At 39.6% G+C, this 19293-nt stretch overlaps 1 protein-coding gene across 4 annotated transcripts in view; it reads left to right on the top strand.

Annotated features, from left to right (window-relative positions):
- Positions 1 to 19293, top strand: part of RUNX1T1 (RUNX1 partner transcriptional co-repressor 1) — a 142737-nt gene that overhangs the window by 20736 nt on the left and 102708 nt on the right. For 3 of the 4 annotated variants that reach the window (XM_047842259.1, XM_047842253.1, XM_047842254.1), the window contains exon 2: positions 5868 to 6040. The exons of the other annotated variant lie outside the window; for it this stretch is intronic. In XM_047842259.1, coding sequence (XP_047698215.1) covers positions 5953 to 6040 — 88 coding nt within the window. In that variant the 5' untranslated portion in view covers positions 5868 to 5952. The remainder of the gene's footprint in view (positions 1 to 5867; positions 6041 to 19293) is intronic. 4 annotated transcript variants of the gene reach the window in all.

The raw sequence follows: 19293 nt of genomic DNA, 5'->3' as shown, positions 1-19293 counted from the left end.
CGAGGTGTGTGACCATCTACCGTGAGTGCAGATACTTTTCAGAGTTTTGTTTTTCTTTCACGTGAAAGTTGCCAGCATGGAACAGATGCCTTTATTTGGAGAAACCAGTCTTTGGAAGTAATTGGTTCTCTCTCCTCTTATCCCCCAGAGATGATCTTCCACAGATGAAATTAGATGAGTAAAAAAAAAAAAAAAAAATTAAAAATATTAGTTTGTGGTATTTTTTATTTTTCACTGTAAAATGTTTTAGGATCTGCGGTTTAATTCCACATATTTTGGAACTGTTGACTGATCATAAATATTTTTATCACTATTCGTACAGTAGTGACTTTCAGAAAGGAAAACTTATGGTCGAACTAGATCATATTTGAGTAGTGACCTAATGCTTGAAACCATCGTATTAAAATAGGTAATACCAGCTTTCTACTATCAAATGATGGGATCTGAGCACATGAGATCAAACAGTGCTTGCACTAGGGAGGCCAAGATAGGCACTTTCTAGTATTCTCTCTTACCTTCGTATCATCCTGGTAAGTTAGATATTACTATCCCACTTTAGAGATTTACATCTGAAGCTTGGAGAGGTTAAGTGACACGTTCAAGGTCAAATAGCGGATAAGTGTAAAAGCTGAGAGTCCAGGCCACCAGAGCACGCATGCAATGGGCTTCCAGGTGGTCAGCGTGTGTAGGCCACAGTCATTTTAGGATATTTTGTTTTATTGAAAATGAAATTAAATCTGTAACACAGGAGATATTTGAGAGCTTCCTGCTATTTAAAATTGCCTTGTTCGTTAACTTGTGGGTCATCCTGCATTATCGATTTGACTAAAAATAATCATAGCTGGGGTGCCTGGGTGGCTCAGCCGGTTAAGCGGCCAACTTCAGCTCAGGTCATGATGTTGCAGTTTGTGAGTTCGAGCCCCGCTTCAGGCTCTGTACTGACAGCTTGGAGCCTGGAGCCTGCTTTAGATTCTGTATCTCCCTCTCTCTCTCTGCCACTCCCCCTGTCATACTCTGCATCTGTCTCTCAAAGTAAGTAAAAGTTAAAAAAATAAAAAAATAAATAAAAAATAAATCATAGCTTAGTCTCCTGCCTTCTGGTTAATATATGTTGTAAAATAATATTTGAAGGATTTAAAAATAATCCTTTATCACAATATAAGAAAAAGGGCTTGAAGATAGACGAGATAGTATTTGATCATCATTTATTCCTTTGCTCACTCAGGCAATGCTGAGTGAACACTTTCTGTGAGCCAGGCACTGTGCTAGGCGCTGGGTATGAAGACTTGAGTAAACACAGCCCCCTTCCCTCGTGGCCCTTGTGATAGAATGAGTAAAGTCCATCAGGGTGGGTTTGAAGGCATCAAGAGAGAATAAGGTGAGAGCTCTTTCTAGTAGCAGGAAACTCAGTTGGTAAACACAGTTGGGAGCTAAGTCTATGTGTAAAAACTGCTAGAGTGTATTTACTCCTAGAGCTTGTATGGACTTAGGCTGAAGTTCTTAATCATGGTGTCCTACTGCTCAGTGTGTGGCCTCACAGCCCAGGATGCCCTGGGTGTTTCCCATCTAGGCCTATGTACGTGTAGTACTGGTGGGAATGGGCTCAGGTGAACAATGGCAGGCAAAGGTTGCCCAGCCAATATAGATCATAAATGCCCTTACGGTTAAAGGAAAGAAGGTGATCATAGGTCCAGGAGTGGTCAGGAAAAGGTTGATGAAGGCCACAGGAATTGAATTGGGCTTTATAGCATTTCAGTAGGGGGATTTCATTTGTTTCATTCTTTTTATTTGGGCTACTACTATGTGCCAAGTACAGTTTTAAGTATGGGAGAAAGAGCAATGAGCAAAACACACAAGGCCACCGCTTTCCGAGAACTTATAGTTTGGAATGGGGGAGGGAGACAAGTAATAAAGATGTTAATAAAATTATTCCACATAGTGTTAAATGCAGTGATGGCAATTGAAAATCAGGGTTGGAGAGGATAATGAGGGTGCTGGTGGTATTGTTGAGACTTTATTCTGGGTGGTTGGAAAATCATCTCTGAGAAGGTTGTACTTGAATGAAACCTTAGTCTTTGAAGGAGCCGGGCATATGCAACAATCTCTGGAATGAGGCCTGAGGTCGATGGACAAAGCCATAAAGATGAGACAATGGATTATATGGGGGGGTTACCCCAGAAAGAGCTCCACCCTTACAGGGCATGGTCGGAACAGGGGCTGAAAGGTGTAGGGTTAGTGCCAAATTATGGAGGGTCTTGAGTAGCAGAATGGCACAAGACTAAGGACTATGTTTTTCTACATGTGTCTCAGGGGATGAGTAGTTAGGACAGAGGAGGAGAATCTGCATGAGTTTGTCATGGAAGCTTAAGGAAAGCTGGTGCTGTGATGAACGACACTCAAATAACATAATGTCCCAATCACTTCCTGTTGGACACTGAGCGTCGTCCTGAAGTGCAGCATGCACGGTGCTTGGTTGACCACTTCAGATTAGGGGGTTATAGGAGGATTTGTCCTGCAAATGAGATCATGGAGGCTTTGACAAAGGTAAGCTCCCATCCAGTGTCAGGGACTGTACTTATTAAGGTGATAATTAAGTCAGATATGATAGAACAGGTTCCTTTTGTGATAATTCCCCTTGGAATACAAAACTAATGGTGTTTTTATTAATGCGAACGGACGGTCTTTATTATTATAAAATCTTTTTATGAAAGGAAAGAGAAAAGTTAAGGTCTGACTCAAGCCAGGTTGATAGAGAAGTGTGTTTAAAAAGGTTCATTTGTGGAATAACTATACGCATATTATTTACTAAAGGAAAAATGACCCCAAACGTTGATATAATTCTCTAGAGAAATGTATTTAGGCAGTGAAGGGATTCCTGGCAGTGACTGAGAAGCACCGTAATGGAGAACTGCACTTGGTCTCTTTTGAGGTTGATTCTGATGTGTTGTAGTCTTTACATCCTATTAAATTTTTGAAAGATAAACTGATACAAGAATGATTTGCCAAGGCTAGCAACTCTTCCTTTTAAAACCTTGGCTCGGTGTACACGCTGAAGGGATGGGGGAGTAAGATAAAAGCATTATAAATATGAGGTTAACTGAATTCAAATAGAAGGTTCTCTCAAGTTATTGCATTCCTTAGAAAATAAATACATTGCGCATATGGTTAAGATTGATCAAAAAAGTATTCTGTATGCCAGTGATTACATTCCCATCTGTGATTAAGGTTTTCTGTCTGCATCTGGTTTTCGCATTATATTTCTGTAACAAGAATCCTTTATATAGCAGAGTTCACTTTCTGTATTTTCTATTAGCTGCAGCTTGAACTACTGCACGGATCGTAGATTTACACATGTGGTTTTCATTACTTCATACCATTGAGAAAAAGTAATATTTGTTTGGGAATGTATGTTTTCCACAATTTCCATGGTAATACAACATGTTGAGCCTTTTTAATAACACTCTTGTAGAACTACAAATTGTTTGAGGCATTCTACTCTTGGTGGAGCTTAGCTTTTAAACTTTTCTCAGTGTATGTTCCCCTCGTAATGATGTATAACACATTTGAAAGCTGAGGATCTGAACAAAGCAATGATTAAAGATAAAGAAATTTTCCTCTGATTCGCAGGTGATACAGTCTTTAGTGTGGCATATGTATCACAGATATCTGGATGTATATTTAATCATGTTCAGTGCCATTACTTATATTATTATTTCATTTTGGAAGACCATTTAATGTGTTGGATGCATAAAGCCCGAACATAATACTCCAAAGTCATTATTTTAAAAAATGTAAACATTAGCTTTTTAAAAAAATTATTCTGTTGATTTTGATACAGTGTTTCATATGGAAACTAGTTTAGTGGGGAAAATCCTCACGGGTAACTTTAGGTATACGCTGTATATTATTTGAATGTGTATTTCTATGCCATGTTAACATTTGAGAATTTATAAACACGCTGCACATTTAAAGTATTTTGTAACACTATCTTCCTGCCAACTTGCCTCCATTCACTTCAGAATACTCTGACTAAAATAGACACAAGCTAAAAAGTGACACAGTATATTCTACCTAGGGGAAGGGAATCATTTGTGACTGAGAAATGATCTTTTAAAGAAAGTTTGTCCACACAGTAATCTTATGTGCCTCAACACTGCGATCTACGACACCATTTTTGTTAATAAACGTAGCTATCACTATTTAGCAGTCACAAGAAGGAAGAAATAGACTCAGACTCCAGAGGGTTTATAGGTGCTTTGCCTCTTTCATTTGTCCAGTGGAGATTATGAACTATGGCCCACACAGGTACAATCCACTCTTATCAGTTCCTCTGATGACTTTAGTCAGTGTTTGCTGAAGCACAAAATATTATAAAATATCAACATCATGATTGAATCTAAGAAAAGTAGCCATTTTCTTCTCTTCCCCCATAATGTTTGTCTAATCTCTATTTATAAAATATTCTTACCTTAGTATGGAAACATTGGAAATAGGATTGGGTAGAAACTTACCCATATCTCCATCTTCTAGGAACAGTTACTTAACATCTAGATGTATTTACTTCCGGTCTCCCCTCCTTGCACCCCATTCCACCCCCGGAATGGGACCATTTACATATGCGTACATGTATCTATGTATTCCGGTCATTTTCTTATTGAAAATTTTGCTTTATGATTTGTTAGGTTGCATGGTAAGCTAAATGTTTCCAAGTATCGGCTGGGTGTTTTTACTGATCTTTGCTGAGTCTCCAGGCAATTTTCAACGAAAAAATACCTAGTACTGTAATTTTCCTGAATGTTATTTAATTTTTACCATAAGGAATAAAAAACAACTGATTGCATGATAGAGTCATAATGTCACCTATCAAGGGTATTGATTGTTTTTAATGGAATCTGCTTGTTTATATACGTCAGATTATATTCACCAGTTTTAATTACTAGGGAGTACTTTGGTTTCTTAAAAAAATAATAGCAATGGCCTTAGTAATACTTTTTGAGACTGCTTTTATAAATCTTTATTCCTTTGCATTTACTGAGTTCCTCCCTTTTGTGCATATGATTGTGCTTGAGTTATATAGTTCATAAATTATAAGAATTAAAGAGCGATACTTTTTTCTACACATAGTGGCTGTAGTAAGAATGGGCGAGTAATAGGCAGTCAATAAGTATTTGAGAATGGATAAATGAATGAATTCTAAAGCTGCCAAATCTAGCTGGAAAAATGAGAGAATTTGGATTACTTTAGAGAAAAAAAGTAGTAGGAGTTGGTTGATTTGGTAAAGTGGTTCACCAATAATTGTTGTTACTAATATTTTAAAACTACAGGTTACTTGTGATTATTATCAGCTGTTTAAAACTATTTGAGCAAATAATGGCAGTGTTTAAATTTCAGAACAGTGAAACAACGTGGACACCACTTTGTTTTGAAATAGAATTTAATTTGCATGTACTATTCTATAAAATAAAATAAACACGTAATGTTTCAAAACATTTTCTAAAGAAACCATGATCAATGACAAATTATTTAATTTTTTATTGAACAAGGTAAAAATCGAACACATTGTTTTAAGGTATTGATGTACATATGTTTTAAACCAGTCAAAGGAAGAGGAGTTGCCAGGTTGAGAAGGCATCCAGCTTTGAGTCAGATGACTGGAGTTTTAAGAGTCTCTTAGAACATGTCATTACAGGAACTGAGAAAATGGAACTTGTTTTTGGACACTTCTAAAATTTAGAAGAGCTTGTATCTGTTTCTTAATACAAACAAAACAAAACTGGTATGTAGTATTATCGTTTAAGTGGACGGGTGTGATACTTCAGACTGGTTGTGATATATGCGTTTTCTTTCCCCTTTGTTGTCGTCAATAGAAAAGATTGATCTCTGGGCTGGTGAACATAATATCTGTCCCAGTCCGAAAAGGAGAGAGGAAATTAGCAGAGCGATTGGTGGAGAATGATATCTGTCAAAAGAAACACTTGGAGAGCACTGAGTTTAGTAATAGGTGACTGCCGGAAAAAAGGGAACTTTGAATATTGTCAAGGTAAGGAACAGACAAATATTTTGATTTTGCCATTTACTTACCAAAAAAAAAAAAAAAAAAAAGAAAAAAAAATCACTCTTATATTTTCCCTATAAATTATAATTGTGAAGGTTTGTTTTTTCTTCTTCTTTCCTCTGGTGCCTGTCAATAAAGAATTTGTGTTATATATTTAAAAAAAATTGTTTTTCACGTCTTTGGGTATGGGATTGGGCGGGGATCAATCAGCCTGGCTGTGGGAACCTTTGTTTGATAGCTTTGGGTCTGAAGATCTCAAATGATCAAGTACCAAATTTTTTTCCCACCCTCTCCTTGTTGCAGTGCTTCTTGCCATGTTTCATAATACATCTGTTATAAGCTGAGCAATACTTGGAGTTAAAGAGTAAAAGCTATGCCATGATTTCTGTGTTTATTGTAACTTGAGATGGTGTTTTTCTAAAACAGTTTGTTGACTAAAGAGGGAAAAAAGTGCTTTCAATTTATTATTTCTTCTAATTGATCCGGATTTTTTTTTTTTAACTTTTAGGTGAATGTTACTTCCTAAGCAGAATTCATCTTCGTAGGCACATTAAAAAAAACAAAACAAAAAAATCTAACTTTAGGAAAACGGCAAATATAAACTGCGTATGTTACCATTTGGCAAGAGACCTCTTAAAGCCTGCAACATTTCAAAATGAAGGAGGACCCTGAATTATGGGTTCCAGAGAGTTGATGCCTCCTGTAGCCAGCTCAGTTTTAGGTTTAGTGGACTTGTGCAGAAGCACAGATGAATAAGGATGAGCCGTGCCAGGAAAAGTTGAGAGTTAACACAAATGTCGTGTAATACTGGTTGGCACTCTAGTCATTGGGAAGGGAGTTTTGAAAGTCTTTGACTGCCTGCCTGACTACATGGAAAGAGGGGTAGCAAAATATTTACCATCTGTGGCCATGGTTCTGGAAACATCGCTGCTGGTGCCCACCCCACAGTATCTACTCTTGCAATTGCTACAAATACTTATTGGCTTGTTCTGTAAGTTTCCAAGAAGGCGTTGGCAAATGAGGGTGTTTGTGTTTTTGAAAGACCACAGAAAATGAAATAATTTTCCGTATAATTGCAGAATCCTTTGAGGTAGCCTAAATTGTGATTTCGTTTCTACTAAAACTAGTAGTTTTCTACTTTTGTTCCCCCTTCTTCATCTCATGATGATGTTTTCCAATAGTGAGAGAGAAGGCAAGGAATTCAGCTTTATTAAGTAGTTGAGACATCGCTCACCTCTGTTTCTACCTTCTTACCTCATGTGCTATTGTTACTAAAAGTTAATTCTTTGAGAACTCGCATCTTGGTTGACTAGACTTCTCAAGTCCAAGACTAGAAAGATGTCAATATCTTAAAGGAAACTGATAATAATAATAATAATAATAATAATAATAATAATAATAGTAACAACAGCAACAACAGCAGCAGCAGCAACAGCAACAACCACTGCTTAAGAATGTGTTTCTTTTCATCTGCTATCAGCAGAAAGCACTTGTTTTAAAAGAGGATATAGCTCTGCTTTTTGTCTTATATATCTCTATGGGGGCTCTTAATAATATGACAAAATAATCTGAGATCCAGATTACCAATGGAAAAGGCTATTGGATTTAAACCCTTGAGCATATGTGGCAGATCCATAGCGTCTTGGCCTTTACCCACCCCCATCGCAGTACGATCTTACTCTCCTCTGGGCATGCGGGCTCTGTTTGTGGCCTGCTGGCAGTGAACCATTGCAGCATGGAAGATCCATATTGAAAGCAAAAGTGCATGACAAAGACACACATTTAAAAATGACTTAATGTACGTTGTTTGTTATACTATGCAAATCCTGGATTTATAGCATCAGGTAGCAAACACCATGCTGAGTTCTTTTGTTCCTATATGTGTGCGTGTGCAAACATCCTTAAAAATATGATGTGTGTACACATGCACGCACACACACACACCCGCACACAATGTTTATATATACAATATCGTGTTGCCCGATTTTATAGCTGTTGGGATATCCGTTGGGTTTTCTTTCTTTATCATGTGGCATTGAAAATTTTACTCCTAGTCACTTCTTCCTTTTTGTAAAGGTAATGGGTGTGTAGAAACACGGGGTTCAGACTCAAGTTGATTCAAGAAGTAGAGAGGAACAGAAATTATATGCTTTAAATTTTTAAACACCTGGAATCCATTGGGTTCCTGGGGTTGTAATTTGGAGACAGGAAAAGAAAAGAACTATGTGAAGTTGAACAGTCGGGGCTCTAAGTGAGAACGGCCTGAGGTGGCGCCAGAGAGTCTGGTCTGTGTAGTGAGTTTGGTGGGGGGGGGGGGGGGGGGGAGGCGGTGGCAGGTTGTCACCAGGAGACCTGCTGCGGGGTGAGGGGGTGAGGGTGGGCGGGGGGGGGGGGGATGTAGGGGGGACGGGAATGACGCTGAGCTGAGCGGACAGCCACCAGTTTAGGTAGAAGCTGGTAAAGGCAAACTACTGCTGTTTCCCCCATGTTTTGAAGCATGCCCAAAATAAGCATAAGGCTTGGTCCTCTAGAATGTGATGTGAAGCTAGACTCCTGTAATGTTTGCCTTTGTGAGGAGCGGGCGGGTTTAGGACAGCTAGGGAGTGGTTGCCCTTAGAAGCCATGGAAGGAAAATACTAATACTAAGAAGGGTCCAGTGTTTGTCCTATTAAAAATAAAAACGATTTCCTGGCCGTCTAACGATGCAAGGGGAGTAGCATGGGAGACAATTATGACAGAAGAAACTTCTGTTGCAGAGTGGTATCTGTGTTCATATCATGGGGCGGCATGTTTATGTAGTTCCAATTTATAGGCATTATATGGGTTTCAGGAGCTACATTTGTATTTTTAAAAAGGGTGATTTTCTTAAGTTAATTTAAATGGTGCTGCACACCTTTAGATCCCGTTATTTTTATTAGGAAAAGAGGAAAGTGATTTTCTCAGGCAAAATTGCTGGTCTTTGAGAGCGTCTGCATTTATTTTTAGTTTCTCTTGGTCGTGTTCGAGGGGTCTGATAGCATTAATGGGCTTTACCCCACATGGAGCTTTGAGCTTATTGCAGCCTGCACACTGATCCCAGGTCAGTGTGATGCGTGAAATCAATTTATTTGAATCTCTTTGCCTCTATAGGAATTTGGCAGCATGCCAGTTGTTTTCATTTAATGTTCTTTGTGTTGAACACAGACAAGCAGGCACGCTTTTGTATTCCTCTCTCCTTTGGTCTCTGTCTCTTTCAGCCAATATTTTACTCTATGGATTTTGAGATGAAGGAAGAATATATTATTTATATGATTCTAATCATTGCTTAATGTGTGTGTGTATGTGTGTGTGTGTGTGTGTGTGTGTGTGTGTGTGTGTATGTATAAATGTACCACTTTCGTTTCTTTTAAGGGATAATTTTTATGTCCCTGAGTTTTCATGGTGACTTTCTTTGTACACCAATAGAGTTTTGTTTCAGTGAGATTTTTGAAGAAGCATAATAACCCACATCATAAGTGGTATTTACTTTGCCACAGTGTCCATTATCAAAACTGGAAAATAACAATGTTAATTGTTTAGTTTGTGAACTGGACTATCAAAATCATTTCTTGGGGAGCTTTTTAGAATTTGAAGATCTACACTTTAATCAACACATGCTAAGGAAAACAGGCTTATTATTTGGGTCTTATTTTCTTTGAATAACCCATCTTCATTAAGACACCAGGGTTTGGCATAGATGTGCCGTATATGAATTTTTATGAGGTTCTTGCCTTCGGTTAATTGTTTTGCTTTTGAAAATTTGGGGGGTAGTGCCCGGGAACAGCCACAGCACAGAGGTTTTTATTACAAATAGACTCAGACCTTTCTGTGGATGTTTTTGTAGGGAGGATTTGTTTCTGGGTCAGCTTTAGGAAGAGGTGGAGAAGGAAACGAGAGAGAGTGAGAGGCGAATGTTGTGTTGATGCCCGGGGCAGTTCTTGCGGAAGTTGATATGCAGAACCGTGGAGCCACAGCTTCAGGGTCAGGCTCATACCCCGAGCCCTGCTTCCTTGTTTAATTACCTGAAGAGCAAAACAGTCAGCCTGAGAGTGTGTGAAAGCCCAGTATCTCTCGAAGCCGCCTGGCGCTCTGACATCCTGCAAGGCCAGCCCTGTCTGTCCGCCAGCGTCAGGCTGGCTCCCGCCCTGGGTTCCTTTCTTTCTGGAGGCATTGTGTGCAAGAGGGTTTGGTCAGGAATTTGAGGTTCCTGCCAGTGCTGTGTCCCTGCTCTCTCCTTCTGGGCTATACCCACAGATACACTTCATTTTTTTTTTTAACGGATTTAAAAATTGGGCTCTTTCATTTCATCCTCTGGCCTTGCTCTGAAGCATGATCTCTGTCAACGGCGACAGCTATTAACCAGTGGAGCACTGGGCTTAGTTAGCGTGTCCCTATTTTCCTGATTCCTGGTATATGCTGTCCTACGTGTGTTGCCTTTTTAGGTCAGACTCACTCGTAGCTCAGCGTGGAACTCGTAGTTCAGAGGTTGTTTTGATGAGGCAGTTTTAGAATCTTCATCTGTCCATGAGCATTGTCCATCTTGAAGCGAAGGTGCTAGAACTTTTAAGGTTGGGTTTTTTTTTTTTCCTGTCCTTGGAATTTGAATGTGGACTTGAACATTTGCTGTGGGAAGAGCCACACCCTTTGATGAAGCTGGGGGTGGCGAGAAATAATATTTGGACAGCGATGTGTGGCCAGTTTGAGGATCATATAGGATAAATATTCTGAGGAATGCTTGGAGATGGAGGCATTTGGGAGATCCCTAGAGTATAACAAGATGTTATCGCACCAAGAGGAAATCCAGCAGGTTCTTTATCCACAGTTGTGGGCTGATGAAATGTTCGCATGGTGGGTGGGGGAGCAAAGGTGGTGGTGGTGGGGGGGTGGTTTCCTGCAAAGGGAGGGGAGAGTGTGACTGCACATGCAGTGATTTGGTTTTTCCAACTACTTCATGCGGATTCTGTCATGCAGACTGAAGGGCATTTACCCTTTAGAAGATGCACTCACATGCATGCCATAATGATACATCTTGGCCGTGCATGCGCACGACCGTGGCTCCGGGGAATTGATTCCATTCTTTGCAAAGAGGAAAGGAATTGGACTCTGTAGGGAAGAGTTGGGTAGGAATGATTCTAAAAACTACTTTTTTTTTCTTTTCACATTGTATTTATGGAGATAGTGCCCATCCTTTATGTGTTTGTATACCACTCCAGTGAAAAGTATCTGATCATTTAAATCGTTGGATTAGCCCCGTGCGGCTTGTGAGGGAGCTGGCATCACCATGGTCTGTTACGCACCAGCATAGACAGCTCTCTCGGAAGTGTTATGTGTATCCTTGGGCATGTGCGTGTTTATTTATGTATCCGCCTGGTGCATTTCTTTCAGAGGATTTCTCTTTTCAACGTCAATGTAAATAGGAAGAAAGAAAATATATAAATACGTTTTAAGCCACACTCCACATTCCTAACCCGTGTCCCCCTGCACGTGACAGACCCTGGGCGCCCCCTCCTTTCAAGCTCTGTCACTTTTTGGTTGTTCTATCCAACTGGAGCTTTCTTAAATGCAAGTAACATTAGTGCCATTTGCAGCATTAAGCCTTGGCAGCAGAGGGTGTATAATGTGAGAAAAACTTGGAGGACTCCGAAAAGTGAATGGAGAAGACTTGTGCTTTGCAGGTGGCGTCAGGAATCACAGGAGAAAATGCGAACAAGAAAGCGGGGTTGGTGCCTTGCGTGGAGTGTGCTCTGGAAGGTGTGGAGTGAAATGGCATGGAAAAAAATAGATCTGTGGGAGAAGAAATTGGGAGGAGGTGAATAACTCTAGAAAAAAGAAGGGGAAAAAAAATCCATATTCTCTTAGTAGCTGTGGGCTTGTGTCAGGAACGAAAACAGGACGTTTTGCTCTAATGGATAAAAAAAAGTCACAGTATCCCGAAATTTTAATAAGATTTCGGTACATGCAATTAGGAATAATCTTATAAAAAGTCAGTGAGAAGTTAAAGTTCCAGACAGAGTAAAGGAATTGAGCTGAGATTCATAGGTTTTAGCTCCTGTTTCGTGGGTTTCAGGATATACAGCATTAAATTCTATTCTGCCTGGTCTTGTGTGGGGAAGGAGGATGCATGATGAAACCCAGTAGGGTCAGAGTAAAACACTAATTAAAAAATGTACCTTGGTGAAAAAGCAGATATACTGCGCTGGGTAATATTTGAACACATCAAGCGGTTTGGGAATGAAAATTTGTAATGGAATGCACGGTAGCAAAAAATCATTTTTGAGTACGTTTGCATTTGTTTACAAATGTGGCAAATTAGTGTGTGTGTGCATAGATTTTGATAATTTGCAATGTGGAGAGATAAGAAGTGGAGAGTTTGTTGGGGTAAAAAAAAAAAGTCATGTGAAAAAAGAACGTGATGAAAAAAATTCTGGGACTTTTTTTTATTGCTGTGTATTTGCTCCACCTGGTGGATTTTGTTGAAAGTGTCTTAATCCATGTTAATGAAATGGATACCCTTTATACAATTTATAGGAAAATGAATCTTTTGTTTTATTTTTGTTGTGTAAAATGGTTTAATTCCTTTCTAGGTCAAAACACTTACCTGCCTTTTGTTCAGTTCTTCCATTGCACTGAAAGTAATATTTATTGGTTTTTTTTTTCTGATTCAAGATGTAATATGTGCTCATTTTAGAAGATTTGGAAAACAGAAACATTTAAAAAAGGAAAATAAGCATGATTTGTAATTTCACCATCCAGAATCATTGCATTGTTTTTAAGAAGAGATGTGATCAGAAGAGAACCAGTTTGCTCTTACATTTATCTAAAGATACGTGGAATGTTAAATATTATGCCAAAGTATCATGATGATGATTATAATTATTTTTGGACAAATGCTGCCCTTAGAATTCCCAGGTTCCCAAAAAAAAAAAGAAGTCAAGCATTTAACAGGAACTGCTTTTATTAAGCTGCATGTGTACAGAAGGCAAAGGTAGTGGAGATTAAGGGTGCCTCATAAATTCATAGGGCTGCTCCTGGGGGTGGTGAGATCTGTTGTTCCCTGGGCTTACACAGATTGCTTTCTTTGGAAATCTTAAGGATTCAGTTGTGCTTTGATCATCTTATTGTTTTCCTTAGGTTATTCTTTTTTTCTCCTTTCGACTCTAACAGCTCTGTAACAGAAGGTGAAGTTTTGAAAACAGTGTCTCCATATGCAAGGGATTTGGAGACCTTTTTATTGTCTTTAAAATTGTCATTCATAGTCCTCATTAGCATTTATTGTTGCAAGCGTACAAGCAGAAAATGTGAAATTGGTATGTCATGAATAGCCCCACAGAGCTCTCGAGCCCTCCGATTTTGCCTGCAGTGTGGTGTGGGCTGGGCTTTGAGGGAAAGCTGTCCAGATGGCTGCCTGCACGGAGCCGAGCGGCGGGTTTTGTCTCTGGTGCTGGGAGGAGGGGAAGTGCACTGGAGCGTAAGCCAGAACCCTTGCGTTTTAACAAAACTAACTCGCCATTAGTCAGGATGGGGAGGTGGTGACATTGAAACAAAGGTTTTCCATATAGTGTTACAGTCCTTTTCAGACGGATAAGGGATAGGCAGTTGGGGTGTCTTCTAGATTCTCCGAGTGCTTTGCGTAGCTAAAAAAAAAAAAAAAAATAGGAGGAAAGTAGAGGTGGTAACTTACTTGCAGGTTTGCACGCAAGTGTGTACTTGCTAAGATTGATTGCTTTTATATGAAAACGCTCGGATTTGAAAAGACAGAGTTAATGTAGCTAGTGTTCAGCCTTGTGGATTACCAAGGAAGTGTTTTCCTGTAAAAATTTTAAAATGATTTAACCCTTTGCTGGTGCCTGTGGAGTAATTTGTATTTAACGGTATTAGTTGGGCTTGAGGTTTGCATGTAAATAATATAGCATCCAAGGAATGCAAATGCTAATAAATCTGTTGTAGCCTTTCAGACCGTTTTGGAATATTTGGCATCAAAAGTCAAAAGTTGTTGGTAGAAAAGAATTACAATATACTGTGATGTTTTAAAGGCGTTGGCCCTGTCAGAGACAATTTCTAGTAATTGCAAATATAAACTTGCTTTATTTCTAGCAAGTGATATCTTAAACGGATTTCTTTTTGCAGAAGCACACATACATGTGCCCTACATACTCAAATTACTAATACACATCTTTTCATTCCTATGTAGAGAATACTTCACCCAGAGTTCAGAGTCCAATACATTGCTTGAAAAATTGTTGGAATGATATAAGGAACATTTTATTCTGTAGACATTGAGGATCGGGGGGAAAAAAAATCATAGAGGCTGTTTGGCTTAGCAGTTCAGGAAATCGTTGCTATAGAAAAATGCATTATGATTGGAGCGTTCAGATTACAGTTCTAAGGCACGTTATTAACTCATTCTCATTGATGGAGATAACAAAACTCAAAGTGACCTGAGTCCTTGAGTTTGACATGTCATAGGTGAAGGGAAGGGGTCATGACTTCTAGTTCTCCACCTGCCACTTGCCCTGGTAGATGAGGATTTCTCAACAGACCATGTAGCATGTTCTCTATGGGACACTGTGTCGTATGGTGCTTTGACATCTAGTTGCAAATGATCCAGGCAGTGAATCTTTTCTGCCTCTGTGATGTCTGTTATAATCACCTATTAAGACAAGCTTCCTCCATCCAGCATGCTTTCTTTTGCTTGATTCCATCTTACTGCTAGCACTTAGGCCCTCTTAGTCCTGAATCACCCTTGACCCCATGATGTTTGCACACCCTTCCAATTCTTAAGATGGTGGTCATGTCCCCTGTTCCTTTGTCATTTAAGTGAAGTTCTTGCGAGCCCTTCTGTGGGCTGGCTGAACGTTGAGGCGCAAATGCTTGCCAGTCATTTCCCCGAAAGGAAATATTTGAGGGAAATAGCGTGAATGTGCCTGGTTGTTTACAACAGACGTTTATAGAAAAGGAGTTAAAGCGACAGATAACCTCTTACCTTTATGGAATACTTCAGCGAACTTTTTAACTTAATTTTTTTTTTCCCACCCCACTCGTTTCTTTGTCACTGGCCATATCTTATGTTGTAGCCTAACTCAGACATAAACCAGTTGGCTTTCTTGCAGAGTATAATTGGCTTTACCTTGTCAGAAGACAATCTACCATGGCTTTTATTTAATACAGTTTCACGTGTCTTTCAGTGGCAGAAACAAATTAATGTACATTTTTATTAGGTGTTGTATCTATTTAATTGACTGTCAAAGTGATGAGAAGTTAGGAAATCATCCAAAAGAGAGGTCCATCTCCCTTAGCCCAACAGCTCACACATTAGGTAGGTTTGCCCTGTCAGTGGGATGCCTTTAGAAAACACTAATAGCTTCCAGCTGGGTGGAAAATCAAAACCTTTGGGGTCTGACAAAACTAGCAGATTTGAATTTGAAAGCAGAGCTAATGCCTCCATTTTATTTTTTACCACTCGCCCATAAAACATTATTTTCCAATATGTCAGCCTCATTTGGTGGCCAGTGGTCTGAAATTGAAAGTGGAACAAGCAAGCGGAGAAATCTGGACATTAGCGAGTCCGCCCTTTCAAGCTGGTGTGCCACTTTGTGGAAGGGTCTCCCCTAAGAGCAGGGGGGTCTTAATGACCATTCATCAATGCTCGTTGGCTGATCATTGAGTGCCTTCTCATTCAGTTTATCAAGTCTTGCACATAAAAAGTCAGAATAAGGCTTATTCAGCTTTGTTAAAGCCAACTAGGAGTAAAATGCTCCATTTGAACCCATTTTGCCCTTGTTTTTTCACTTTGTTAATGCAGCCCTGCTTAAATGAGTGCCTTTATTGGGTCGGTTAGAATATCTGAAACTATTAATTCTCTTGTATTGAATAGCTGGTGGCAGGCCAGAGCAGATGGGGTAGGAAAGTATTTGGTTGGGTGTATTGCTTTCAATTAGGATCAATGAGGTTTCAGCTCCTTTGAATTAACTCACTTAATACCCACTGTGTGAAGTCACAGTGTATCACAGCAGCCCGTTAGAAGCAGAGGGGAGAGTTGAGAAGACCTGTGGAAGACCTCTAACTGGCATTGGCCCATCACCAGTGTAGAGAGCTCTCATGAACTGCTGACGGCTTCAGTAGACTCATGTAGTCCCCATTGGTAAGTCAGGCTCGAACAAAGGAAAAATCTGCACTATAGGGCCGGTCTGTCTTCGAAATAAATGATAGATACCTGAGAGGAATGCAGTAAATACCATAGTGCCTTCCTAGTGAAGGATCTCAGTTTATTGTCAAAGACCAATTGATGTGTTTGGGGTGGGGGTGAGGGCGCGGAGAGCCTGGCATTAGGTTGTTGACTCAGTTTACCGCTTCGGAAAGTGATTGTTTAGATGACTCCAAAAAATCGCCCTAACAATGCTCTGTGTTCTTAATTAAAAGACGTGCATTAACTGACATGGCTCTCCTGAGGAAGTGCGTGATTGGTCAGCAATGTAGTCTTTATTATTGTCTTGAATATATGTTAGGGTTTTTTCTGTTTTTAAGTTTGTTTGTTTGTTTGTTTGTTTATTTATTTATTTATTTTAGTAATCTCTACACCCAGCATGGGGCTCGAACTCACAACCCTGAGATCAAGAGTCACGTGCTCTTCTGGCTGAGCCAGCCAAGTGCCCCTATTTTCAGTTTTAAAAGTATGTTTCCTAATGGTGATGCAGGACGGTGTTTTTGTCCTGGAGAAAACTTAGTACATGTTCAGTGCATATTCTTTTTTTCCCCTTCACCGACATACATGCGTTCATCACGTTATTGATTGTCTATTTTTATTATACAGGTTGGAGGTTAGAGATCTTGGCTCTTTAAGCTTGCTCTTTCTTTCTTTCTTTTTTCTTTTATTAAAGGGAAAGTTATTTTGGTCTAAGTAACTGTATAGAAGTACGTATCCAGGTCTCCCTGTTCAGGGATTAAAGCATAAGAGGAGGAGACTGGTTCCTTGAGAAAATGCTGGACTCAGATGCGCACACATTCAGTTAGGCCCATTCCGCAGTCAGACTTCTAGGTGAGAATCTCCAGGGATCTGGGTTTTGTTGACGTGGATCAATTTAAAGTGGCAATTACTGTAGCCAGAGAACAGCTTAAAAAGCTTTTTTACACATGGAAAAGATACATAATCACACGGCATATGGAAGTTCAGTGTTCTGAGCAGTGGTTTAGGACTTTGCGGTATACCAATATTAAGACCCAGTTTTAAACGTGGATATCATCCAGTTTTCTTAAAGTGTGTTGCATTTTTGTCATAGGATTTTCTATTCCAGAAATGATTCACCATGTATATTGATGAAAGTTGGGTCTCCCACTGTGAAAATGTTTTCTTTCTAATGTAGGTATAGTATTAAAAAAAATCAACGACACGTAGCATTGAGTGGCTTTAAAGAAATACTCTCTTTGGAAATGAACATCTACAGACTCAGGATGCTGGATTCCATAAAGGCCCTTATAGCAGGACTTAATTGATTATCACACTCGCGCCTGCTATAAAGCTTTCTGTCATAAGAATGTTTGAGCTTGGTGCTTAACTGTACTGAAATCCATTACACAGAACCTCATTACAAGTGACATCTAACTAAGATGAACAAAAAGATTGGCCTCATAAATAGGGTGCAGTATACTATTAGTGACAGAACAGAGTAATCATTATGAATTGTAGTCTTTTTACAAGTTGTCTCTGACAATGATGGATTTTTGAGGGGTTCACTAGATGAAGCCATGCTTCTTGGGTGCAGTATTTAGGGGCCGTAGACATTCTTATTGATTGACGCTGTTTACCAAAGATGATTTATTTTTAGTCTGTGTAGGGTATGTGCATGTATGTGGGTGTACTTTGAAACAGGTTGCATGTGCTGTTGGGAAGAGGTGTAGGAAGGGTGAGTAGGTAGAAATCACAGTCACTGCCTCTTGTTTTCAGATGGGTTTTTGAGATCTCTTTGAGGCACCAAGTAGGGGGGAAAAACCAATCTGACAAGGGCTAAAAGCATACGGAAAGTCTAGAAGAAGCAAAGGGCACGTTGAAGATCGCGAGGGGATGGCAAGAGTTAAAGGGGATGCTCCTGTCCATCATATGCATTGAGCTTGCTGGCTGGGCAGAGGCTCCGGAGTAGAATTGTTTCTGTGTTTATAGTGGATTGACCATACTATGGAAAGGTAAAGCCTGAGGAATCTGTCTCATCCTGTGCCTTGTTGTTAAAACAAATACACACAGACCCAGGGAAGATTTGCAAGTGTTAAATTGAGGAAGAGTTTTAGAAGCGAACAGCATTTTCCTTCTGCCTGGCATTTTGTGTGTTTGGAAAAGGCATGCAAGGCAGGCAGGCGTGTGTTTCTCCTATGAGGCAAGGATGTTTTACAAAGGACTAAGGAGGGACCGCTGAGAGGAAAATAGCCAGCTTTAGATAAAGCACTGTAACAAAGGCTTGTAGTTTTATATATCATGGTGTCCATTAAAGCTTATGGGGAAGAGTCCATTGAACCTGGCTGGGTATGTGTTATTCATGGGAAGGATAAACATTTAAGGGTGTGCAAAAAATCAGAAATCAGGAGGATGTGATTGTTCAGCTTTTGAAAAGGCTTTACAGTGAAGATTTTGTTTTCATCTCCCATGGATCTCTATGCAAGGTAGAAGAGAGTAAGCTGAAAATGTTTGGAGCACATCAACGCAGGGATCCCAGGGGGTTAAAAGCACTCTAGTAAAATAAAAGTGGTCTGCTTCTGCTTCTAAAAAGTGTTCTATTTTACACATACTACTGAGAAGCTGACAAAGGGAATGATTCGGATACTTTGTTCAGTAGGATAAACTGGCAGAAAATACAAAGTCTTAAAAAAATGTTTTTATACTGTTTTGGATTTCCAGTTCAATAAACAAGCTTTGAGGTTGGTGCCTACGTCGGTTTTTAAATAGAGTTTCCAATTATGGCTGTTAACATGAGAAGATGGAAGGGAAGCGTTTCATTGTGAGCAGTGGTAGGGGGCCCGTCTACTTTCCATTCTTTTGGCAAAATAAGGGTTAACTTGTAACGGGATGGGGGTGGTGATGAATGAATTATTCAGCATTTAGCTTATCATTCTGCATTTTACTTTCTGTTCTTTGGTGCTCTGGAACTTGCCCAGAGAGGTACAGTGGGTAAGGGGAGGTAGGGGTTGCGATACTTTGCACACACATCCCTGTCATTGTTCTGCCTGAGGAGACA

This window comes from Prionailurus viverrinus, chromosome F2 (genome assembly GCF_022837055.1).
Source record: "Prionailurus viverrinus isolate Anna chromosome F2, UM_Priviv_1.0, whole genome shotgun sequence".
Lineage (NCBI taxonomy): Eukaryota > Metazoa > Chordata > Mammalia > Carnivora > Felidae > Prionailurus > Prionailurus viverrinus.
The sequence above is the reverse complement of the archived record's forward strand: the minus strand, read 5'-3'. Positions and strand labels throughout refer to the sequence as shown.